General features: G+C 35.8%; 1 protein-coding gene across 2 annotated transcripts in view; it reads right to left on the bottom strand.

Annotated features, from left to right (window-relative positions):
- The window catches only part of LOC141433966 (uncharacterized), a 96,761-nt gene that overhangs the window by 44,263 nt on the left and 24,809 nt on the right, over window positions 1-27,689 (bottom strand). For both annotated transcript variants that reach the window (XR_012451989.1, XM_074096140.1), the window contains exons 2-3: window positions 24,622-24,765; window positions 2,386-2,448 (exon numbers count right to left, since the gene is read on the bottom strand). Coding sequence is in view for 1 of the 2 variants with exons in the window: in XM_074096140.1 (XP_073952241.1) it covers window positions 2,386-2,448; window positions 24,622-24,765 (207 nt within the window). In the remaining variant the exon portion in view is untranslated. The remainder of the gene's footprint in view (window positions 1-2,385; window positions 2,449-24,621; window positions 24,766-27,689) is intronic.

Below are 27,689 nucleotides of genomic sequence, written 5' to 3'. Positions count from 1 at the left end.
TAAATCGACACTGCGTTTTGTGAAGTCCTGAGTGAATCATATACATACGAATAATCTCCTTATTATTGAAACTCCCACTACGTTTAATTACTGAGTAGACTGAATAATTAACTTATGTATCTCTAAATACAGACGATGTCCCTTTGTTTTCTAACTTAGCATGACACTCTGCCGTGTGCCTCTAGTTTATCACGCGTCGACCGGCGGTGCTGGCATCTTTGCCGTAACTAAATTTCCCCACGGTATTGGTTTATTCTTGTTTCTTCATTGCCTGATAGTTCTTCTTACTTATGTTGCGTTTTTTAAGAAGAAAATTTCTTGTCCAATTCACAAACGTTTTATATAAGTGGTAGGTGGTTTAGTATCATTTCGTCTAAAAAGCAGCTGGTCCACGTAGCCAATTAGCAATTGGTCTAAAAAGTAACTGGTCTAAGTAGCAACTTGTCTAAGTATCAAGTGGTCTAAAATTCTTTGACTCATAGTCGACGAAGCTTCGCTTCGCGGGGCTCCACTTTCGCATGGCTGAGTGAGGCGCTTCGCGCCTTGACACAACTCTAATCTAACCTAACCTACTTATGTTTTTTCAGTTTTTCGACAAATACAGGACCAGTTGCTTTTTAGACCACTTGCTACTTAGACCAGTTGCTTCTTTGACCACTAGCTACTTAGACCAGCTGCATTCTAGGCCAGTTGCTACTTAGACCTGCTGCTTTTTAGGGTTCCGGAGCCAAAATGGCAAAAACGGAACCCTTATAGTTTCGCCATGTCTGTCTGTCTGTCCGTCCGCGGCTTTGCTCAAGGACTATCAATGCTAGAAAGCTGTAATTTTGCACGAGTATGTAGGTAAGTTATGCCGACAAAATGGTACAATTAAAAATGCAGAAACATTTTTTTTAGGGTACCTCCCATAGACGTAAAGTGGGGGCTGATTTTTTTTCATCCAACCCTATAGTGTGGGGTATCGTTGGATAGGTCTTATAATGGCTAAGTTTGCTTGAGAATTATTAGTAGTTTATGAGTAAATAGCAGCCTAAGGTCCGGAAGATTCCGTATAAAATACGAAATCCTCTTAATGTTTTCGTAATGGCTACGGTTTTTAGAAGAAATGATACTAACCGGTAGGTGGGTTAAACCTGTGTTAACTTATTGTGTACTACGCGTGAAAAAATAGTGAAAAATATAATATTACGTGATCATTAAAAATCTGCCAAGTGCGAGCCGGACTAACTATTACTTCTCTCACAAAAAGAAAAGTCCGACTGAAACACAAACTTAACTGAGCAATTTGAAAAAAAAAACAATGCCTTATGTACAACAATGACAAAAAACTTTACAATTTAAAGTAGATAAGTACCTACTTATCTTAAGTATTAATTTTTACCTATTATGTATGAATGTATTGTAATAAATAATTACATAACTTTCTTCTCTCTTACAAAAAGATTCTAAAAACTAACCAAAGATACTACTGTTTATACTTACTATCTTTATACTTTAGTAAAGATAGTGTTTAGATAAAAAAAAAAATGGTAACTGTAACTTCAACCTTCATTACTTTCCTTTTACTTTCGCTCAAATGAATTGCTAATTAATATATGAACGAGATAAAGAACAGTCATACTCCATTTACGACATGTAATTTCAAGAAAAATATACCTGACTTTGGCTGAAAGTTAAAGAACTTGTCAAAGGTTGGTTGAGTTCGAGGAGGTAATCCTTGCATTTTCTTTTTAAGTTATTTAAAAATTGGTCAAGTGCGAGTCGGACTCGTACATGAAGGTTCCGTAAACAGTTCAGTAAAAGTTTTTCTTAAAATTCCTCTAATATAAGTCTTATTTGCTGTCTGTACTGGTATACCTTCACTTGACCGAATTTCATTTGCCCATGTGCTGTAATATTCAACCGCCATAATATTGTTTTTTATTAATTCATTTTCACCACTCATTGTTTACCATATTAATCAATGACAGAATCTTTGTTTTCCATAATATTAATTTCAATAATTTCATTATACTTTTTGTTGACTGTCTTGCATTGTCGTCTACACTACATACGAGTATCTGTACCAAATTGTAAGTCGGTACTATTAACTATTGAGGAGTTCCCTCCTCCAGAGATGATCCTGGCAGGACCACTAAGATGTCACTACCAGATAAGAGCTAGAGCCCTGTGACAGACGGACGGACAGACAGACAGACAGACAGCGGAGTCTCAGTAATAGGGTCCCGTGGCACCCTTTGGGTACGGAACCCTAAAAATGGAGCTAAAGAGATCGTTTCAGACAGCCGGCTAAAGGCCGGCAATAAGGAATGGTTATAAAGAAATATTGAAAAAGTTAATTTATTTTCGTCTAATTCTATTGAAACGTAATTCACATCTACTTACTTGTGATGGGGGCTGACGGCAATTCAGTTTGAGTCTCCTCTATGAATAATTCCGGAGGACACTCTGAAACAACATCGGAGCTTGAGACGAGAATTTCTAAACTGATAATAAAATACGTAATGTTTTAACCTCATAAATTAGGGCTTGGTAGGATAATATAACCATTATCATAATAAAAAACGATTGTCAAGCTTTTATTAGTTTGTCATTCCTTTATCATTCCTTTGTCTTTCTCTCACTTTGAAATTTAGCATTCAGACACAGACACTTTATAAACTTTTTAAGGCGGAAATATGACTTCTGTTTTATCAGGTATTATAATACTCGCAATTTTTGTTGCTATATCTGCGCTATAGTACCTACTGTTATGTACATATTATACTTTAGTGCGTAATTACTTAATCATAAATTTATTTACATGGTGTTCTTAAAATGGACTCGTACAATATTTGACATTTAGATATGTTTACGTATTTCACACACAACGTCAAATAAATCAAACAACCACACTGTCGAACATAGTAATCCTTTAGACGACCAGATGGCCTAGTGGTTTGTCTCAAGTAATAGATTGCTATTACTTGAGACAAACGAGACACAGGTCAAAAATAAAAACCGGCCAAGAGCGTGTCGTACACGCCCAGATTAGGGTTCCGTAGCCATTACGAAAAAATCAAATAATATTTTTCTAAGGATTTCGTATTGAGCACTGAATCTTCCAAGTTTAGGTATATTTTATAAAATAAGTTTTGTTCTGAATTATTAAAAAATAAGTAGATGTAGGTAGGAATTTCAATAATTCAGTTTTTACGATCAGCTACTATATAACTCCGTTAGGAATTCGCAAACAGTGGGTTTAACCGTTAGTGTCAACTTTAAGACTATCTACACTATACTGAACAGAATATTAATATTGCAAGTAGACCACGAAACAAAGAGTAACAAAACGAAAATAAATTCAAACAGTCGACGACATGAAAACTTTTATACAATCCGCAGCTTAATACGATGAGTACCTATTGTAACGTAGAGTCTACAACTCACTTGGTGAACTTCATAATAAGGTTGTGTAGTTAATTTAGCCAAATATGTTACGCAAAGTATATTTATCTACACCCGCGTTATGCGTTCAAAAACCATAGGTAATGACCAGCATTACGACATTGGATTCTATTATGAACACGGCTGTATTGTAATGGTCATTACGATAGAAATCTGTATCGTAATGAGATTTCATAAATCATTACAGCACGGGGGGGAGGCGCCGCGACCACGTGCAGCAGCACGTCGTCGCGCGCGCAGCGGGCGCAGCTCGGAGGGCAGACATACCTGCCTACTTCTCGTTAATTCAGGTCATTCTCAATGGTTCTTGAACACATGATAGAGATAAAATATTGTATGCAACTGTATGTAATTAGGCCTTAAAACACGAGTGTTCGATACAGTAGCATAACATACTATTGCCACTACAAATATGTACTTAGAATTTTGTAATGTCCGTAAGTAGCACGATAAGTAAAAAAAACCGGCCAAGAGCGTGTCGGACACGCCCAAAATAGGGTTCCGTAGCCATTACGAAAAAATAAAGTAATATTTTTCTTATGATTTCGTCTTTTATACGGAATCTTCCAAGTTTAGGTAAATTTTATACGTTAGGCTGCTATTAACTCTTAAACTACTAATACTTCTCAAGCAAACTTAGCCGCTATAATTTTCCTTGTAAATTTAATATATATTTACTACCATTATGATTTTTTTTCAAATTTTGGAAGATGCTCGATTTCAATGAAATTTGCACTTTAAAGTCGAATATTTCGCACCCTGAATAAAAAAATTGTTTTAGCAACCCCCAATGGTTTTAAAAGACCTAACGGTACCCTACAATATTAGGGATAGCCGAGAAAAAAAAATCACCCCCACATAACGTCTATGGGACGAGATCCCCTAAAAATTGTTTTTTTTTTCCTTTTTTTTTGTTGTACCACTTTGTCGGCGTGACTGATAGGTATATTCATGTCAAATAACAGTTTTCTAGTACTAACGGTCTCTGAGCTTACCCGCGGACAGACAGATAGACAGACGTACAGACATGGCGCAACTAGTTAGTCCTAGTTGACTACGGAACCCTAAAAAAGGAAAAGATAGCCTTAAATTTGGTGCAGATCCGCGCTCAAGCGCAGAATAGATAATACTCAAGCATGCAAGAAGTAAGAATAAAATTACAAGGTTTCCATTTTTAACACATTATCTACGGAACTTTTAAAAGAAAAGGAAGTAAGTATAATATAAAAAAGTGTGATAAGAACAACTTTTTTTATAAACCTCGTATTTTTCTTCTTTTTACCTGTTTTCTGTTACTATATGGAATTCAAGAGTCGTATTGGCATTGTATTGTACCTCTATGTATGTATACCCCTAACGCTACTGCGCTACAGACGCTAATGCCAATATCTGGATACTTGGTCTGAGTTTACAAAGATATATTTTAACCGTAGAGCTATATCTGTAAAGTATAAATACACCGTGAAAAAAGTTACGAGAGCAAAAACAATTAAGTACTGAACTTGGATGGACGAAGCTGGAAGGTCGGCCATGAAACATTGTTCATGAAAGTGGCATGGGAAAAGTTTGTACGACGCATAGCATCGACGTATTTTTAGACCAATGGGGTGCAATCATTGTGTAGGTAACCACAACACAATGTAGGTAGCTTCAATTAAGTAATCGATTTTCATATTTGTCAAAATCCAACACACAACGCAAAGGTCTACTGGTCGGATAGCTAGGTAGATAACCCGTTAAATACTCGTATTACTATATTATCTACCTTTTCAAAAGGGGTGTTATGGATTTTTATTTTACCTGGTAAGGTATTACCCAAAATTTATTACCAAAAGGTCAAGCCGAATAACATTTGAGATGTTGTACCGCAACAGGTAAAGAATGGCTTCTTGGTATGGCCCAGTAGGCCATCTGAAACGTGGGGAGGCCGAAGAAACTGGAGCAGCGAGATATTGTGGCTGAGATAAGAGACTCCACTTTTAGATTTTAACAGTTTTACTGTGCAATGGTTCATAATAAATGACATTTTATTTACATTGAAAAGAAAAGAATACATACCAATTAAAATAAAACTTACTAAAACTTAAAATACCTACACAAAAAGACAAATAATAATACTTAATAATGAAAACTATGCAGTTATTTATTGACTCAGATAATTAAGTACTTGAAAATTTGTATTGGTTTGTTTTGATCCTCCCACAAACTGCCTATCCGAGAAAGTAAGTCAGTGCGAAAAGCAATTAACGCGAATAAACAATCTGTCTCCTCCTAATGAGATAAATTGTAACTCGCTCAAAAATCCCACCGTTATTTGATATTGATGACTTTTTAAAGCTTTGTTTTTTTTTCTTTTTTTTTCATGTTTTTATTTAACTAGTTACATCTCGTAACTAAGGATATATTTAATTATTAAAGGATACAAAGAATACAAATATCAAGAAAAATAACCATAAGTAAAACTTAACTATAAAAATAAATATACTCAGCGGCACTAAATTTTGCCCACTACATCCAAAATTATACATTATTGCAAAAATCTGAGGGCCAGATTTATTGCCGCTCACTATACACCTATTTAATTTAATTTGTTTCAAATCTTGCCAGTTATTTTTGACCCACTTCCAGTGGTCGGATTAACTGTTCTTTTACTTTTTTTGGATTGAAAGTGTTAATTGAATTCCTGTAAGTTATATTTAAATCTAGCCGTGCAAGAATGACAATATTGTTTTACCCATCATCTGGTTAAGCTGATTTTAGGGGGTCCTCAGAATAATTGTTAAAAAATACAACTGTAACTAAAAACGGAACGGAACGCTAATTTAAAATGCATTTTGTACACAAAATATTACTTAAGTACCTAAACTAAGAGAATCATCAAAAATGATTCTTTTTTTTAAGTCTGCGAACTTTGTCGATTAGCATATAATTATTATCTTATGAGAATAACATCTACGCGATTATTCAAGTAGGTACTCGTAACATTAACATATTTTTGTTTGTGAATGTTGCAGGAACCTCATTCCACTGTTCCGAGGCCACTTTTCAAACTCACACACACACACACACACACACACACACACACACACACACACACACACACACACACACACACACACACACACACACACACACACACACACACATAAGTTTGACAAGTTTGACAAAAACGTACAAGTGACGGTATACCTTAACCTATATCATCAGTCGCCTCTTACGACATCCACGGAAGAAATAGAGAGGTGTAATTCTAGCCCGACACCACACGGGTAGGCCATTTTTCATCCCGGAAAACCAACCAATCGGAATCCAACACCAAAAACCTGGCGGGTAAAAGTTGGTTTCTATAAATAATACATCAAGCAAAGCATAGTTGCTATCAATAGCTCAATAATTATAAATGTATGTACTTATAAGAAATGCTGGCAACAGTATCATTTTAACTCGAGTGACCAGTCATTAGCCATTTCGCCAATTTTATTCAAGATACAGATGACAAGATTTCATTTTTTGAACACCTGTAAATTACTACACGAATCGAGAGAGTTTTGCCTCCTGAAAATGGGAAAATAATTATTTATTATAATTTATTTCTCCATATTAAAAAAAAATACAAATCTGAATTTGCCAACACTACCACAGACTAGATATGATAACTTTGCCTTTTTCACCAGAAAAAGGAGCTCTCATAATTTTGACAACTTCTACGTCAGATTTACGTGACCTTTTTTTTAAATAGAGACTAGACAAAAGTAATGGTAAAAGTAATGGATATAAGTGTGGTAGTTTTGGAGTTATGCTCTTTTAGAATAAGCACATCTTAAATTTTTTTTAATAAATTAATTAATAATCGTAGCGAAATTTTAAAAAATATCAGCGTCATTCTCATTTCCAAACAGAATACAGAGAACGAATCAAATTATAGTCTTAGAAATATGAAATCTTGTCAATTTAAATTCATAGGATGTTAAAATCAGTGATTGGGCCGTAAGGTCTTTAAGCTCGAGCGCCCTCCACAGATCGTTTAATCGCTCAACAACACTTCACTTCTCGCTTGCGTTCTTGGAACAAAATGCTAAAAAGTAACGAAGAGTTGCGTGGGCTGGGCGTGGGCATACCGGAACGCTGAGGAAACATGAATGAAAATATTTCATGATAACAGTAACTGATATTACGTATAAAGATTTAAAGGCCGATCTAAACGTGTCTCTTTTTATTGGTGACATTTTATTTGAATAGATCTGGATCGAGCGGGTAGATTTCAAATTGTAATACAGACCTTTATTACTCTACACCTTATTTGAAATAGCTCGGCGGTAACTATTTTCCAATTAAACTCGTTTAATGCCTTGGGAGTTTTGTATTTCTGTGCATTGCGATACACCAGCTCGGCTTTAGCTAATACGTTTAATAGTAAGGCTTCGGGCGCGTGACCTGACTGAATGCGGAGTCTGGAGCCAGACAATCAGCCCTGGATTACAGAGGTTATGGAATAATAAAAACATAAATTTAGACTTTCTCGAGTAATTTTTACGTATCGTTTTCATTGATGATGAACGTGTTTTATTTTGTTGAGGAGATATGAAAAGTCTTGCACTTTTGGTCTCGCAAACCCTAAGTAGCCTTAGGCTACGCTATAGCGTAGAGTTCATAAAGTATTTCTCTTTACACTGTACGCTTCACATTTACAGTTATAATAAGCCGGTCAAAAGCGAGCCGGACTCTCGTATTAGTCACATAACAGTAACACATTTTCAGTGAACATTTCTGCTGGCAGCCTATTACAATTCAAAGGATAAATCCTAGGTAGTACGACTGACAGATAGGCGGCGAGGTAAAGCTTGTTAAAATAAATGGGAGTCCCATCCGGCCTTTGGGTCAGGAACCCAAAAACACTCGGTAGGCTAGTAGCTAAATGTTTCTTGTGACTTAACTTCTTAAGCCACATCTAAAATATAAAAGCATGAATAAATCCAATCTGAATACAAAAAGCATCACATTCGCGTGGCGTGTCACACGTTAAGAGATCAAACCCGGCGACGGGAGGCCACGTTACTAATGAAGAAAACAACAGTCTGCATAAAGAAAGCGTGGCCAGACTACTGTGAGCCCTGTGTTTTTTTAAGAACGCGGTTTTATCGTGTGCGGTTCTAATGTCTTGAATATCTGGTGGCTTTAAATTCGACATAGAGGCGTTGGCGCCAAGCCAGCTCCTTGCCAGGTTCACGTAGAGGAGTCAAGCAGGGCCTTTAGTTAAAAATAAGTTCACAATATAATTGTCGACAAATTGGAACGATTATAAATGCCATAATTTCTTCGCCAAGTATCGCAGGTCCTAAGAGTAATAGATTTATAAAATTACAGATTGGCTTGTAAAGTCTATTTAGCTATCATAGTTTTCTTATCAAATAAATTCGTTAGGGAAGTACCTACTTACACACCAGCCCTGAATTTTTTCACGTATTCAAAAACACTATTTACTTAGCTGTAAATGAGAGAGTCACTTGACAGTTGACTAACAAAATACTGTGTTAGAAGCTTAATATTTCTGAAACAGATGCTCCTGACTCATGACTCATGAATCGAAAAATCCATTCACAAAACTTTTTGAATAACCTATGTATTTAGGCGCCCCAGATCTTTGGGGGCTCAAAACTTGTCTCTGCTTTACGTGTAGTAGAAGAGGTTCACTAAAGGAACTTTTTGACAACATTTATTTTTACCACTTCATGTGTGCTTATTATTAACACCAATGAAAAATACAGTTTCTAATAGGTAAGGTCGGTTATCTTTCTTATGTATCCACTTTTTTATACTAGTTGCATAGAAAAGTAGTTACTTATGTTAGGGCACCGACTGCACTTTGAGCTATAACTGAGACTGAAAAAGCCAACCTGCCGTTTTTACTAGGAAATAGAAAGTACTTTGTGGCTATAAGGTGTTAAGGCGATTATAAAATAAAATAAAACCGGCCAAGAGCGTGTCGGACACGCCCAAGATAGGGTTGGTTCCCTAGCCATAACGAAAAAATCACGTAATATTTATCTAAGGATTTCGTATGGTGTACGGAATCTAGGTATATTTTATACCTTAGGCTGCTATTTTCTCTTAAACTACTAATAATTCTCAAGCAATATTGGCCGTTATAATTTTTCTTATAAATTTGCACTTTAAAGTTGAATATTTCGCAAAACGATCACTGAATCGTAAAATTGTCTTAGAAACCCCCAATGGTTAGAAAATACCTATCCAACGATACCCCACACTAGGGTTGGATGAGAAAAAAACCATTCGGGGGTTGCTAAGACGATTTATTGATTCAGTGATTTGTTTGCGAAATATTCAACTTTAAAGTGGAAATTTTCATTAAAATCGAGCGTCCCCCCCCCCTAAAATCTAAACAGGAGGGTGGAAAAATTTGAAAAAATTCAGGATGATAGTAAGTATATCAAACTTACAAGGAATACTATAACGGTTAAGTTTGCTTGAAAATTATCAGTAGTTTCAAAGTAAATAGCAGCCTATTAACGTATAAAATTTACCTAAACTTGGAAGATTCCGTATAAAAGACGAAATCATAAGAAAAATATTACTTTATTTTTACATAGTGGCTACGGAACCCTATTTTGGGCGTGTCCGACACGCTCTTGGCCGGTTTTTTTTTTTACTTATCGTGCTACTTACGGACATTACAAAATTCAAAGTACATAAATTTGTAGTGGCAATAGTATGTTATGCTACTGTATCGAACACTCGTGTTTTAAGGCCTAATTACATACAGTTGCATACAATATTTTATCTCTATCATGTGTTCAAGAACCATTGAGAATGACCTGAATTAACGAGAAGTAGGCAGGTATGTCTGCCCCCCGAGCTGCGCCCGCTGCGCGCGCGACGACGTGCTGCTGCACGTGGTCGCGGCGCCTCCCCCCCCCGTGCTGTAATGATTTATGAAATCTCATTACGATACAGATTTCTGTATCGTAAAGACCATTACAATACAGCCGTGTTCATAATAGAATCCAATGTCGTAATGCTGGTCATTACCTATGGTTTTTGAACGCATAATTGAGGATTTACTAAATGGGTGAAGATAAATATACTTTGCGTAACATATTTGGCTAAATTAACTACACAACCTTATTATGAAGTTCACCAAGTGAGTTGTAGACTCTACGTTACAATAGGTACTCATCGTATTAAGCTGCGGATTGTATAAAAGTTTTCATGTCGTCGACTGTTTAAATTTATTTTGGTTTTGTTACTCTTTGTTTCGTGGTCTACTTGCGATATTAATATTCTGTTCAGTATAGTGTAGATAGTCTTAAAGTTGACACTAACGGTTAAACCCACTGTTTGCGAATTTCTAACGGAGTTATATAGTAGCTGATCGTAAAAACTGAATTATTAAAATTCCTACCTACATCTACTTAATTTTTTTAATAATTCAGAACAAAACTGGGGTTTTGATGTTAAAAGTTGTTGTTGTGTTGTTTTGTACAGTATGTTATTGTTATTGATATAAACATAAAGAGTATTAAGACAGCAGTGCACAGCTAAACCACTGCTTAGGTGCGCTAATTAGCAGGTGTAATATTTTGTATCCTGGCCGATAAGCAAAAGATTTATTCAAGTAACAGTAAAAAAAATAAGATAAAAATCTAAGCTAAACCTAGCGTTGGAATAATGATAATTTTTTCATACTAAGCAGCAGAAGCAAATTTCATATTAATAGTAAGTTATTAATTGCTTTTGAGCTGACTTTAATTTGTACGATACCTACCAGAAGCACGCTTCTGGATATTCCGTGCGTCCCAGATTGCCGGGTCAAGGGCACGTCTCCCCCTTTCCCCTCAACGAGACTCCCAAGCTCTAAATCGAGGGGGAAGCACGGACGTATATTTTTATGACCCCCATACTTAATACCTACTCGTACGTGGTACAAATAACAGAGGATAATGCCTAATGCCTGAAAATTTACTCACATTCCGGGATTTGTACTACAAATGGAATATACGATTCATAGGTCAGTACCAGTAAGAATAAAATTGAAATCGGAAGTAATTGCTGCAAAAGGTTTTATTATATTAACTAATGGCTTCATTAGTTGCCCAATATGACTATCCTATATAGGTTTTCCCCCTCCACGGAGTTGTGCATAAGTGAGGGGGGGGGGTAAAAATGAAACCCCAAAAGGGGTTTTTTCGCGGTATTGCGGTTATTTCTCGTAAAGGACTTAAAATATCGAAATTCGTGATTCGTAAAAGAAAGAGGCCAGATTCATATTTTTGGACTCTCCGTTCTCATGTTAAGGCTCATCAAAGTTAGGTTAGGTTATGTGTATTTCACATGTTTATGAAAAATTATTCGTTAAATTCCGTGGGAACTTTGTAAAATCTTGAAACAGTTTTTACCTGTTAGAAAGAAAGAAGAAAGAAGACATTTATTCACTAACACAGAATACACACATATAAAGCAAAGTTTAATATTTAGTGTTCCCTGTTTTGTGTGCCACTTTGTTTGTGCTCGTGTTTATTCGAAGTAAAGTTCGAACGTTTGGTTCGAAATTGAAACTGTTCGAAGTTCCACTGGCCTTATTGTTTTATAGATATCCACCTACTACTGCTTGGTTATGATTATTAACGGTAGGTATGTAAGACTACGAGTTATGGCCTTTCAAATTTCACTGTCGAGTAAAATTTCATTTCAAGAGCCATAACGACGCTTAAAGGAGACCAAAAGTATTTACACAGAAAATCTCGAAACATTTCAATTACAAATCCGAAAGGAAAACGGCTTAATTTTCTTATTTTCGGAGGTATAAAGAGGGAAAATGAAATTTCTGGTATCAATAAATCGGGTTGCCTGACGTCGGTCAAAATACTGGCAAGGGATAATATACCGATCCGAAAACTTACTAGTATTGTATTGTATTGTAAAACTCTTTATCTATACATATAATTTATCTATCTTATATATATATATATATATATATATATATATATATATATATATATATATATATATATATATATATATATATATATATATAAATAAAAATGAATCTTAAAATGTGTTGCTAAGCGCAAAACTCAGGAAAGACTGGTCCAATTTCGCTAATTCTTTTTTTGTTGTGTTCGTTACTGTCAGGAGAAGGTTTTTATTTAAGAAAATACAGAAAAAATACAACGGGGGCGAAGCCGCGGGCAACAGCTGTACATAAAAACACAAAAGTTACCCGGTGGAGGTGCTAATGAGGTAGCTTGACAATAATATTAGGTACTAAAACATAGATCTTTGGCACCTATTGTTACCTAAGTACTATTGCCTAAGTTAGTCCTAGTTAGTACCTGAGTACTATTGCAATCGTCTTCTACATAGTAGGTAGTTGGTATTGTCGGAAGCAATAAATAAAGTAGTCTCATTCTAACAGCGACTACGTTGTAAGACGACTCTATCTTTCTGGCGGCCGGCCATTCTATTTGACCGGAAGATCAGTAGGTACTTAATGACCTGATGAAATTAATGTTTAATTAACCCGCTACTAAAGCTTCCTTAATTAACAAATATTGTGACACAAAAACAAATTAGATGAGAAAATGCTAAATTCCCTAGAGATAGAAATAAATGACTTCTACATTTACTCCAATAAAGCTACACTATTTTTCCAAGCTTTTATTTAGTTTCACCTGTCCTGATGTTTATTGATTCAGTGATTTGTTTGCGAAATATTCAACTTTAAAGTGCAAATTTTCATTAAAATCGAGCGTCCACCCCCCCCTCTAAAGTCTAAACCGGTAGGTGGATAAGTAATTTAAAAAAAATTCAGGATGGTAGTAAGTAGGTATATCAAACTTTCAAGGGAAACTATAACGGCTAAGTTTGCTTGAGAATTATTAGTAGTTTAAGAGTAAATAGCAGCCTAAGGTATAAAATATACCTAAACTTGGAAGATTCCGTATAAAATACGAAATCGTTAGAATAATATTAGTTATTTTTTTCGTAATGGCTACGAAACCCTATTTTGGGCAGGTTCGACACGCTCTTGGCCGGTTTTTTAAACTACCAGCGCTTTCGGAGAGACCATCATTGCCAAGAAAAATGCGCCGCAAGAAACTTGTCAAAAAGTCATTTTTTCAAAATAAAATAATTACAAATAAAATACTTAAAAACTATAAAAGTAAGTATACAATTAAAGAAAAAAAAAAAATACAGAAAATAATATTAATAATACAGGGATGTATGGGGTCCCTTAGTCACAAAACTAAACACTAACTATATCTACGTTCAGTGGAAGTTTAGAATGCTTCCACCGTCATAAAGACAGTTTAATTATAAATCAATGTTTAGAAACATTTCTAAACCACCATTAAGAAATCCTGAAAAACAATATGTAGAATAGTAATATACATAGATTACATAACAAAAAATTGAACCGACTACAAAAAACCATGAAAATAATTTTCCAGTCTGAAGTCGGTGCCTCAGCACGAGTGGACCTATAGTCGTCTACATCACATACATACTATGAGTTCATTGAGCTTCAATCACTCCTGCTGGCTCGTGCTGAGGAATTTCAGACTGGTAGAAAAATATTTTATTGTTTTCTTGTAGTCAGTTCAATTTTTTATTGCTTTTTCCCATGCAGAGACGTCATTATTCAGTCCTGGTGCTTCATCACCCGTTCCATTTCACTATATACATTACGATGAGCTAAAATTGCTTAGCAACTGTGTTAAAGTAATTGAAATTTAACTCATGAAGTACTTGTTATTGAGTAGTCGCTTCGATGGTCAAATGTGGTCTTCATCATCAGTTCCACTTCACTATCGGTTCACTACAAATCGGTTCACAAATGACGGAGTTCTGAGGTAACAAACATTACAAAAAAAATACAACCGAATTTTTTTGAAGCCGGTTAAAAACCATTGCAGTTAATAAAAGAGGTTGTATTAGGTACAAATTAAATTAAAAAAAACTTATTGCGCTTATATTTGTTGAGCAAATCACGCAGCAAAAGCATGACAACTTAGAACAGACTTCTGCGTGCGTCACGACAACTACCAAAGAATCTTGTCATCATTCTGTGTAGGCATTCGATTCCGTCTCACTGCGTTTACTTATCTGGGGGCACGGCAGTGCCCCCGCCAAGTCGAGCATGTATATTATAATACGGTCAAGGACTTTATTCATGAGCGACCATGGAACCATTTCACAGTAAACGTCATAATGACATCGCATTAATTAAGAAGGAAAATCGTAACGACTTTTGCTTTGAAAAGGTTCCATGGTGGCTCATGAATTAAAGTCCTTGACCGTACCACTGCAGTTACTTGCAGTTCGACGTTGACTGCACTCGACGGGAAATTAACACAGTTGGATTTATAACCTACTAGCTGTTGCCCGCGACTCCGCCCGCGTAGAATGCGTTTATCGCTATCCCACGGGAACTATGCAATTTTCCGGAATAATAACTATCATAATATGTCCTTCCTCGGGACTCAACTATATGTATACCGAATTTCGTCTAAATCAGTTCAGCGGTTAAGACGTGATAAGTTAACAAACAAACAAAGAGACTTACAAACTTTCGAATTTATATTATTAATGGAACAAGCCTTTACCCAAGGCTTCGCTCTTGACAACCATTTAGGTCTAACCGTGAAATTAAAATACCAGCATTTTATTAAATTCCCAAGGGGATTTGTTATTGATTGTTTTATGGACTAATGTCTTTTTTATTTTTTTATTTGACTGGATGGCAAACGAGCAAGTGGGTCTCCTGATGGTAAGAGATCACCACCGCCCATAAACATCTGCAACACCAGGGGTATTGCAGATGCTTTGCCAACCTAGAGGCCTAAGATAGGATACCTCAAGTACCAGTTATTTCACCGGCTGTCTTACTCTCCACACTTACTTCACGGCAGGATTAGTGAGCAAGATGGTGGTAGCAATCCGGGCGGACCTTGCACTAGGTCCTACCACCTGCAAATGTGCTGTCTGGAATAAATATATCGTTTCATTTCATTTTTTCATTTCAAAAATAACATCGTAATCTTCATAAACTTAGATGAAGAATACTTGAGTCAGATTTGATGTCTCTAATAGACTTAGCTCATGAGGTTTTGGGGTTTCCCATGCATAAAATGTATAAGGTAACAAAAAGTAGCCTCTGTTATTCCAGAAGGATTTGTGTATGACATTCAAATCCGTCCAACTTTTACTTAGATTTACACACAACATTAGGCATTCGCAATTAAATAATTATTTTATTGTTAGTAGAGCAACAATTACTATTCAGTGGGACGACGAGGAATGACAATTTCTTCTCGTACCACTAATGGAACAAGTTGGTGGTACTACGAAAGGGAAATTTGCGTTTTTATAACGTAAGGAGGATTAGCAAAACTAGGAGGACTAACAAAAGCTCAGCCGTCCAACAAGGAAACCACGCAAATCATCACGCAAATTGCTGAAGCAAAGTGAAATCGGTTAACATACCCTGACGAGCATTCGTGAGTTTTGTTTTATCAGCCATGCAATCTCTGAGGGAGCTTCATAATCATATATTTGCTATCCCTATATCCGGATCATCCTGGTAACGCATTAGTAGTGGTAGGCATGACCCACGTACTCGCACTGAAGGCTTATCTCAACACGCAATATTATGCGCGTGTACCTACAACAGTGTATTTTATTTAACCGATCTCGTCTCGTCTCAGCTTTACGGTTTTCGCTATCATACCACCTACATTTAAAACTTTGATTACAATATAGTTCCTTAGATTCGAAATTACCCGGTCAAACATCCCATTTCACTAATATTATAAAAGCGAAAGTTTGTATGGATGGATGGATGGATGTTTGTTACTCTTTCTCGCAAAAGCTACTGAAAGTTTCTTTTGCCCGCGACTTCGTACACGATATAGGATTATTCCCGCGGACCTTAATAAGTAAATTCTATAGAAAGCTATGTTTTTGTAAATTTAAACAGACTACTTTTATAAAAGGTATAGGGAAATTGTAAAGGATAAATATAACCCATAAGATCGATTTAAAAAAAACTTTTACTAATTGAAAGCTATTCGTTCCCGCGGGACATGAATTACTGTTTTGATCTATTTTAATATACCTATTTGTTTGAAAGAATTTTGAAAATCAGTTCCGAAGTTGAATTCACTTATTTTTTCCGCGGATATTTTGCATTTTTTTTTTGAAGAAAAAGTAGCCCATGTCAATCAGGAATAATGTACCTAGCTTGCTATAGGTGAAAGTATTTTTTTAATCAGCTAGGTAGTTTCAGAGATTATCCCAAACAAACAAAGTTTAGATATATAGTTTAGATATTTCCCTATCCCATGAGAATTTCGGAAAATCCTTCCTTAGTGCACTTCTATGATACTTAATGATGTGTGCCAAATTTCAAGTCTCTAGCACCAGTAGTTTAGGCTGTGCGATGTCTGTCAGTCAGTCAGCCAGTCACGCACGGTACTGTTTAAGTTACAGCCTTATAGGAAAGGTATAAATTGTGTAGCGTAAGCACTTAATGTTCATTTTCGTTTTTGTAGAGCATTTTTAAGTAATAGCTTGATCTTAAAAATGTTTATTTTTTTTATTTTCATCTTTTTAGATATATGTTTTTTAGTCTACCATCTAGTATTGTGTATCATCAAAACTGAACGTACATGTAAAATTTCGTATCTGTGCTATCAATCTTTGAGGAGTTTCCTCAAGACAATCCTGGCTGCATCATCAGGTGGTGTCATCATATAAACGCATTGTCATTGAAATTGAACAATCATGCAAAGTTTCTAGTGTGCGCCATTCACTTTCGAGGAGTTCCCTCCTACGGAGTCAATTCTGGCCGGACTTCTGGCTACTTCCAGATTATTGTATTGGCATTGTAAATCTTACATAAGGTATGCCAAATCTCTAATCCATAGTTTTATTAGTTTAGCTTGTAGTGCTTCAGTTAGTTCATAAAATCATCAACATTCGTTTTTTGAGACATCTTGAAACAGTTTTTACCTATTAGTACTACCTATCTGTATTCCAAATTTGAAGTCTCTAATATTTATAATTACGGAGTTAGTTTAGGGTAACTTAAAAGCGAAAATATAAATCTCATTTATTCCCTATCCCGTGGGAATTTCGAAAAATCCTTTCTTAATGCGGGTTTACATCTATTTAGGAACACACATATATTCCAAATTTAAAGTTTCTAGGCCCATCGGTTTGGGCTTTCCATTGATCTATAGGTCAGTCATTCAGTCAGTCAGTCACTCAGTCAGTTTCTTCTTTTATATATAATAGACTAGCAGACCCGGCAGACGTTGTCCTGCCCGAAAAAACATTACATTAAAATTATGATAACAACAGTGCCTTTTTTCTTTAGTTTACACAAAATAAATTTTTTAAGTCATGTAAATATTTGACAACCTTTCTCGTCAATCTTTTTACGCATTACTAATATTATTCTACATTTTTAAAATCTAAAATACGCCATTACCCGAGTATAGTTGTACTATTACTTATTTTGTGGTTTAGTCCGGATATATAACGGAGCGACGGATCGACGTGATTTTTAGCATAGAGGTAGTTTATGGGCCCGAGAGTGACATAGGCTACTTTTTATCCCGGAAAAATGCACAGTTCCCGAGGGAACAGCGCGCGATAACCGAATATCACGCGGGCGGAGCCGCGGGCAAAAGCTAGTACTCTTATACCTTTCTATTTCTAGCTAGAGCTACTCATAATGTCAATTTACTTTTTTTTAATTCGAGTATAAGCGGTCGTTTGTAACAAAGTATTGATGCATACACTTGAAGAACAAGAGCCTTTTACTAGGTACAGGGATTTTTCAACCCTTTAGAAAAAGGAGTATTACAAAAGCGCTCGTGGTCTTTCACCTTCAGAGCGAAAGGGGAAAGATTAAGAATTTAACCCGTCATTGTGTTTGAGTTACCTACTTGAAATCATACAGTCATTGTGTAGTTTAGAAATAATAATATTTTTAATAATAATGATAAAAACGTTATTTTACCAACAACAACTAAACATTTTACAATCACGCACAGTAAGAATATTTTACTTAAGTCTAAAGGTGGTAGGTACAGATGCTGTAGGTTTATACTTCGAGTATTAATGATGTCCTTTACTCCCCGTACTAGTTATAAACTGTATCACGGTGAAGTAAGATTCGTCATTCTTAATCGTGAAGTCAAATTAGACATGTGTGTGGATCAAAGTACGTTTAATAAAACAAGATTTTAACATAACTACAAATTATTTGAACTCTGTATCAGTGTGTATGTGTATGCGTGTGTGTGAGACGAGTTGTGTATCTTTGGGTAAAACGTTGTGTGTGTATGTATATGTATGTATAATATAAGTAAAAATACCTACGTTTATTAAATGTCAAACGTAAGTTCCTACCCGCTATGCTCTCGTTTCTACGGCAGGCGAAAAAACGTACTATTGGCAACCTTTCGCATATCTCAATGTCATTCTAAAACATGATACGACAATAGTAGATTGTTGCACCAAGCAGAAAGTTATTTATTATTGCATCGAGTGCCAATTTAGAGTCCGAGCCTCAGCGAGGGCTTTAAAAAGCACGAGGGCAATATAAATTACTTAATGCGTGGTGCATAATCTGCTTTTCTTTCAACTATTACAGGAATAGTAGAAGAAAAAAAACTCATGCTAAGCAATTAATGGGAAAGAAATGTCACTAGCACTCGATGATTCCATTTTTGTAAGTTTACATTCGCAGTCTCAAAAAAGACCACGGAAAATTTTAAGGTGCCCGCCAATTTTTTAGTATTTATATAATTTATCAGATATTTTTACCCGCGATCTGACAAATTTCGGATGGGCGCCAGGTTGGCCAACCAAACACACAAAGTTTTTTTTTAATATACGGCTACTTACTATTTTTGGTAGGATTGGTAGTAACAATTTTTTTTGTACGCAATCTGTCAAATTTCATAAGACCGTCAGGGTGACCAACCTAACACTAGATTTTTTTACACTATGCAGGCTAATTTTATAGCAAAAATACTTGTGTTACCTCTTTGTTCGTGCAATTAAAAAAACTCTAAAATAATGCATGCAATAAAATATTTTCATAATTTTTTTCTGCTCTAGAGCAGAAAAGTACCGCTTTGTGCTGGGAATTTAGTGCGGTTATGAGGAAATTAAAGCATAGTGGGAAGAAAATTGTATTGTCTTGAGTGACCACTGACAGCCTGTACTTTGAAAATTTGTAAAAGAGCAAATGATAAAAAAGTGCAACGGACAAAATATATACTTCTTCAATGTTCGTTTTTTCGCCTGCCGCCGTAGAAACAGAGTGTAACTACTATGTATTCATAAGAAAGGTAGTTACGTACGAGTATTACAAATAAGAAAATGAATAAGTGCGTGTTGGGAAACGAGCATTGTGGGGTTCCGAACTAATGGGGTGTTTACTAGTGCTCGACACGCTAATGCCCAATAGACGACACTGTGTTGTCATCTCTATTTTTATGGCATAAGATTAAAAAGTGCCAACCATTGGAATAGTGACGAACACTTGTACGTTTACCTTATACGGCCATCTTCAATTTTAAGTTTTGATCGATCCGTTCACTTGTAAAGCCGACTAGACTGTGATAGTTTTCTTTTTAAATACACTAGCATCATGATTTTTATCGGATTTTTCAAACCAACGGTGTAACTAGCTTATGAAGAGGAGGGAGATACTTGCCTGTAACAAAAATTAGCACTCTAAAGCCTGATAATTTGCCAACGGATCTCCAAATCCAAAAATAGTCTTAGGAAACTTAAAATGTTTCTGAAAGACCTGTCTAACGATATCCCACGCTATAGATTTAGACAAGAAACTTGGAATTTAATTTTTAGATTTAGACAATTTAGATTGTCGCTTTGTCGGCGTGGTTAACATAGGTATTATACTACTCTCTAGTACCTACTAACAGTCTCTAAGCTAAGTCGCGGACCCATGGCCGAACGGACAGATGTATATGGCGAAACTATAATGGTTCCTTGTAGGACTATGGAACCCTAAAAACCACGAATAAAAGACACAAACAGCTTTCTTTCACAGCAATCTGTTAAAAGTGAAGTTTTGCAAAGATAGCCGCGTTAGTTCCTTTTTTTCCACGTTTATTAAGATCCTTTGTCGCACTGTAAGCTGTCCGAGTGCTCAACACGCTTGTGCCCAGTAGATGACACCCTGCCGTCACCCCTATTGCTAATGACATAAAATTAAACATAGCATATATTGGGACAGTGACGAGCACTCGTACATTTACCTCAATTCGCTATACTTTACATTTGCGATTATATTGTGTGGTGAAAAGCCAATATCATTTTCACAAACGTACTGAAGGTAAGTTTGGCTTTTGGATTCATGTAAATAACACTAATATTGTAAATACGAAAGTTCGCGTGTGCGTGTGTGTAGACTCTTTCACGTTAAAAATGGATGGATGGAATAGAAAAAACCGGCCAAGAGCGTGTCGTACACGCCCAGGATAGGGTTCCGTAGCCATTACGAAAAAATTAAATAACATTTTTCTAAGGATTCCGTATTGTGTACTATCTTCCAACTTTAGGTATATTTTATACCTTTACTCTTAAACTACTAATAATTCTTAAGCAATCTTAACCGCTATAATTTTCCTTGTAAATTTGATATCTTTCCTACCATTTAGGGTTAGTCGAGAAAAAAAATTACCCCCACTTTACGTCTAGTGGAGAAAAAAATAAAAAAAAATATTTTTACTTTTTTTATTGTACTACTTTGCCGGCATGACTGATATGTATATTCATGTCAAATTACAGCTTTCTAGTACTAACGGTCTCTGAACTTACCCGCGGACAGACAGACGGACAGACATAACAGTTAACTACGGAACCCTAAAAATTGGCACACATATGGAAGAGATTGGACTAGATCTATATACATATAATAAAGCTGAAGAGGGTCGAAAGTCTGTACATGGAAGATATACGAAAAAAAGTTGGCTGGGGATACTTAGAATCGATAACAGAACACGTTCCAACAGTTTTTAGATTTTTTGTCTGTTTGTTTGTTTATCTGTTTGTCGTTTATTTGACCGCGCATCACGTAACAACGGCTGAACGGATTTTGATGAAAACTTTAGGTACTAATCTGTCGAGAAAATCCCCGGCCAGTCCGCGTAATCTTAATAATTATTAAGCTAAAATTAGAAACATGAAATTTTCTATGGTTGTTTGTCATACAACGTAAGAAGAGCAGAATGCAATTTTAGGAATTGTCATGGAATATTTTAAAATCCCGGAATATCAATTCGACTGCCAGGTTAAAAATAAAGCATTCAATATCTTACTTTCCATAAGAATTGAGCTTTTAGGCAAACTTGCTTAGAATCAAATGAAATTTAAACATCAACATCTACCTACAAAAAGTCGAAATATCTCCTAAACTGTGGCATTTTCATTAGAACCATTTTACCTTTTTTAGAATATCTTATGTGTCCTACGTGTGTTAGTACGTCACAGATCCGTTCATATCTTAACATTTTATACGTATAACATACGGTGATAACCGGTTGTGGCACATCACTATTTATGAGACGTAAAAAACAGGTAACACATGAAACTTCATATAATAACTCCGATTTGTTGGAGAAACAACTAAAATACTTACGCTCGTCGTATTTTTCCCAGAATGTTTTCATTTCAAAAGCACTGCAATGCGCATGGAATTAATTTGATTCAGTTGTAGCTGTAGCGGTAACGTTACTAAGTAATAGTTGGAAACTGAAGTTACGAACTGTATGCAAGTCGTTTATCTAATTTTGCAATTTATGTCAATATTCCGAACTAGAGCAGGTTGAGATCATTTTCGTTAGGCAGGGATCTGTGTCGACCTATTCTATTTAAAGTTACGGGTCGCTGCCGTACTTTACTGGGTTGAAGAAGGCGGGGTGCGCATTTCACGGTAGGTAAGCACAATACGAAATAATAATAGGTCCATAAATATATCCAAGTATTGCCCGACTATATTTATGATTAAGATTGGTTTTTGGAGTCTTTTTGTATTTTTTATTTCAACTCCAAATTTTGTTTTTTTTTTTGTTTGTATTTACGATATATTTATGATACAAAGTTGTATGACATGCTGAGGTAGAATCGAGCATTTTTATGTCTATAATAGTTTTCATACTTACTGAAACAGAATGAAGAATTTATTTGGTTTATAAAACGCAGCCAGCCTTATGTGCACCCTGCCCAATAGCAGCGACTTGGGTTGACTTGGGTGATATTTGCCAATATATTTTTAGAGTAAGTATATATTATTAGAGTAAGTTAGTTTCAGTTCTATTTATTTCTATTTGTTATTTTTGTGTATATTGTGTGGTATTTATTAAATAACAATTCAGAGGTATGATGACAAACTAACTTAAACTATGAAAAACTAAGTTAAACAAGTTAAACACGTTACTTAGTGCTGATATCTAGAAACCACTTGAAACCACGTTATAGTCGTTAACTCGATAAGTCTTTGCTTTTGGAATAATAGCTTTAAAGATTTTTGTGGATTTCATCTTATTTATGAAAAGAAAGTGTTCAATCTGAGCAGTTTAAATCTTTAAAGGTGCTAGACGAGTTTTTTGATTCTTGAAAATACGCTATTAGAATTTTTTTAACAAAAAAGTAAAACCGACTCCAAAAAAATAAAAATTAACAAAAAAAGGAACCGACTACAAAACCCTTGAAAATATTTTTCTAGGTAAGTAGGTACGTACTAGCTCGAAGTCGGTGACTCAGCACGAGCCAGCAGGAGAGGGACAATTCACAATAGTCATCTACCTCACCTACATACTATGGGTTTCAATCCCTCCTGCTGGGTCGTGCTGAGTCACCAACTTCGAGCTAGTACGTACCTACTTACCTAGAAAAATATTTTCAAGGGTTTTGTAGTCGGTTCCATTTTTTGTTATTTTTTTATTTTTTTGGAGTCGGTTTTACTTTTTGTTAAAAAATTTCTTTATTTCTCACTTTTTAGTGATTCGTAGCCAAAGAACATCTCACAACGATTCCATTAAGCCCAAACACGACTTAGTTACGTTGTTTTATAACAGAGTTCCGTTGCCTACCTTCTGGCTTCAGCATCAGATCAGTTCGAAAGAATCATTAACTTAAAGATTCTTCTTAGTTGCTTATCTAGGTAAGTATATTAATCATGATAATTTAAATATAACCCGTGAAATACTTGTTATTGATAGTAGTAGTTCCGTTGGTCAAATCTGGTCTTCATCATCAGTTCCACTTCACCAAATTATGATTTGCAAGAGCAAATGCACGAGTTACTGCTAAATATATCCAAATTACCATAGGTGTCCCTACAATATTTGAAGAGTTTCCTCGATTTCCTTAAGATCCGATCATCAGATCCTAATTTACTGCTTATGGGACCTAATTGAAAGCATTCCTAGACGAACTCAAAAAAAAATTCAAATCGGTTCATAAATGACGGAGTTCTGAGGTAACAAGCATAAAAAAAATACAACCGAATTGATAACCTCCTCCTTTTTTTTGAAGTCGGTTAAAAATTTCATAAAATGCTTATATCAGGTCAAATTTGATCCACTTCTGGTGGTCAAATTGTATATATGTAAAAGGTATGACACCTTTAAATAATAAAGGGGTAGTAGTAGAATTTTGTATTGAGAGACTAAATGTTGCGTATTACACACCAGAGGTGGCTAGCCAGATTAAGCAATTTTAGTTTTGAATTTATTTCCAACTATTTACTTCATACACAATTAAGTAAAATGATCATGAAAAGTAAGTACTTAATTAAAAATAAACTAATAAACATGTTAAATCCACACCACAAACGGCGTCGCGTCGAGTGTCGCTGCCGTCTTTGCGGAAGACACGTGAAATGCTTTATTTAATGGTGTATTGCCTTAGATATAATCTTAGTGTATTGCAGATGTTTTTGGCTACATTCGTATTGATATTGCGTAAGCCACTACAAAAATAAAAACTTTTACTCCCTAGAGATTAAATGATGCGCTTTACCGGGAGTAAGACATGAGGCTAAATTGACGTACTTCAGATCAAGAGAAGAGAAAACGAAGAATGAATAATAAGGTTATTTTGACTGACCTTCAGTTGGCGTGGTCTGCTGGCTGGAGTTGATCCTGGGCCGCTCCTCCCCGGCGGCGATGTGTTTGGCGGTGCGCCGGACCACCGGCCGCAACTCCTTGTCGGCGTCACTCGCCTCCTCTTCTTCGTACTCGTATTCCATTTCTACGAAGGGAATAGAAGGTTACATCACGAGGGAGTAAAAAGAAGTATTAATTAATTTCGTGCGATATCGAAGACTTGGATTGAAGAATATTAAAAGTTAAAACACAAGGTTTGCGGAATTGAGTGGAAGTTTTAAATGTTACCTGCGACTGCTTAGTTTTAATAGTTGGGATGAAAATAGCTGGTGCGCGATATGTACATATTCGCCGTGTTTAATTTTTGCTACTTTTAGACATTCAAGAAAAATTGTGAAAGTTGCTTAGTGTACATTGCAAGGACCTAAAGCGAACGAGCGTGATATCGTGAGGCCACCAGTCGAGCGATGCGAGGAAGTGCAACTTGCACTATTTTTCTTGTAGTCCTAAATTGGGATTAAGGGATATTCAGGTCACAGAAAGTTAATGTTTCTATGACACTAGTAAGTACTATTTAAAAGATCAAAAGTCAGTATTGCACGTAAATCGGTAGCTTCTTTGCATATAATCTCCTATTATTAGTAAGAAGGTTAAAATGTGGTTTCGTTTCATTAAAAAAACTGCATCATTATAAGTTGTACGGTACCGATATTTGATCACAATACTTGATCAATTAGAAGCTTACTAGTGACATTGGGACCTAAAATAGGTAGGTCTTTTGGCCTAAGGCAAGAATATGAAATGCAGATTTAGACAAATCGCATTGCATAAATAGATAAGTGCAGCGAGGATCACAAACATCAATAGCGCGGTGGTACGGTCGATGAAATTGAATCGTGTACGTCACGTCCTTTACGTCAAAAAATCAACGTGATATCAATTATGGACCACCTTGGCAGGCGATTCAATGAGGGCTATCGCGAATGAATTCGCCGCTATAGGCGCTAGTGTAGCGTGAGGTCTCCGAAATGTCAAATCTCATAGTTTTTGGGTGAGCTACGCGGGTTTATTTATAATTAGAATAATTTTGTGAATATTTTGCAATATCTGAAATTATTTATGGCAAATATGCGTTCCGAGGCAATGAATGTCTGTGTTTTGAGACAGTTTTGTCTTTCGAAAACCTTTGTCCTCCCTTTTTTCCGAACAAAACGGGGACTTTGCAACACTGTGGCATGCTCGATATTTTTATGCTACGGTTTTAAGGTGTATTAAATATGATTTTAATCTAAACTTTGTTTTCACGCCCGTAAAAACAGATTTTGAAAGCCATACTTAAAAACCTCACGCAACAGTGCGCCATCTAGTGAGACAAAAAACGATAGCCCTCATTTCCTTGACGTACAGAAATCGTAAGTAGTAGGGGATCGTTCTTCTTTTTAACCTACGAAAGTTTGTTCTCTACATAATTATTTTGAATGTCTAGTGTCTAGTACATGTTTATTCATTTGATCAGCGACCCGCCTCGGCAACACACGGGTGGAACTTTGCAAAAAAGAGGGATGCTGGGGTGCGTTTCTAATTATGTACTACATATATATAAATGTTAAAGCCGCATTAAATTCCATTGCGTTATTTAAGAAATCTAAGCAAGCATACCTAGGTACATCTAGAGAGAGATACATACGTATATATGTATGATTAGATCTTTTTAAATTAATGTACGTATGCTTAATATAAGTACTTAATAATAATTAACATAAAACCTTGTAAGTATATGCTTAATGTATGCATGTACTATAGGTACGTACATGAGCACAGCTAAGTATGGCAAGTGCATATAATTATTTTATGCTTAGCTACTAGGTATTTAGTAGACTTTACCCAAGGCTTCGCACGCATTAACTGTTGGATCCAGCTGTTTAAATGAAATTCCGGTATTCTAATAAAAACACTTGGGAATTTCCAAAAATTACGTCGTGGTTTCTTTTAATGTTTGCATATCGAACACCTTTTCCAAATTTTTCGTCTCTAACCTGTAGATTTCGAAATTTTATTCGGTTCCCGTGGGAATATGGGGATAAAAAGTAGCTTGTGTTATTCCAGACGTTCTATCAATTTACCAAATCCGTCCAGCCGTTTTAGTGTGGAATAGTAAACATACATATATACACACACACACATGGGCGCCGGCAGGATTATTTTCAGAAGGGTACATTGCATCTTACATCTGCATATAGCGAGGTGCATTTATAGATTTCATTCTGTATTTTAGTCTAGTTCTATTTTTTTACGCTAAGGGGATGCAAGTGCACCCCCCTTCCGCCTCCCATGCTCACACATACTCATAACCTTTCGCATTTATAATATTAATTAAAATGAAGTAAAGTTCACTCAGATTTACTAGAAAGCGAAGCCTCTACGAGCTTCGAGCTACGCCCTGGTTGTGCCCCGGTCGTAGCCGAGGCGACGTTTTTCATATACGTCGACCCCTAGCGTATAGCGTCCATGAGTTATTAGCTTGCACAGATTGATCTATTATTAGTTCACGTCACTTTTGCGTCCTTACCACCCGTTTCACCATCCATTGATCTAGTTAATTGTGAGTGATGCCGTCTCTGTTTATTTTGTTCGAATAGACGGAGACGGCATCACATTCATCCGTCAAATAAAGTTAATCAATGGGTGGTGATACAGCCCCTTAGAGTCTAATAAATCTGAGTTGAGTTTGCAAGATCAGTCTAAGGCTTAAACTGATCTTGCAAACTTGACTCAACGAAAAATACAGCCGATACTCGTATGTACGATAATCTCGATAACAGAACTTAGCAAAATACTTAAATAAATAATAAAAACGTAACGTAAAATTTCTTCACGGTTAAAAGTTTTCATGTGTCGGAAAAGTTAAATAATACTTTGAACACTGCGTATAAGTATAAAACATTCGGAGCTGCGTTAATTTAATACTTTTGGCCGTTCTTTTAGACCACTTGACTTGACTTGACTTTCGACTTCTTGCTGGAAAAAGTTAATTTAAATTGAGGTGTTAATTCTGATAACAGCTTTACA

This window comes from Choristoneura fumiferana, chromosome Z (assembly GCF_025370935.1).
Source record: "Choristoneura fumiferana chromosome Z, NRCan_CFum_1, whole genome shotgun sequence".
In the NCBI taxonomy this organism is placed as follows: domain Eukaryota; kingdom Metazoa; phylum Arthropoda; class Insecta; order Lepidoptera; family Tortricidae; genus Choristoneura; species Choristoneura fumiferana.
This window is presented reverse-complemented; position numbering and strand designations above follow the sequence as displayed.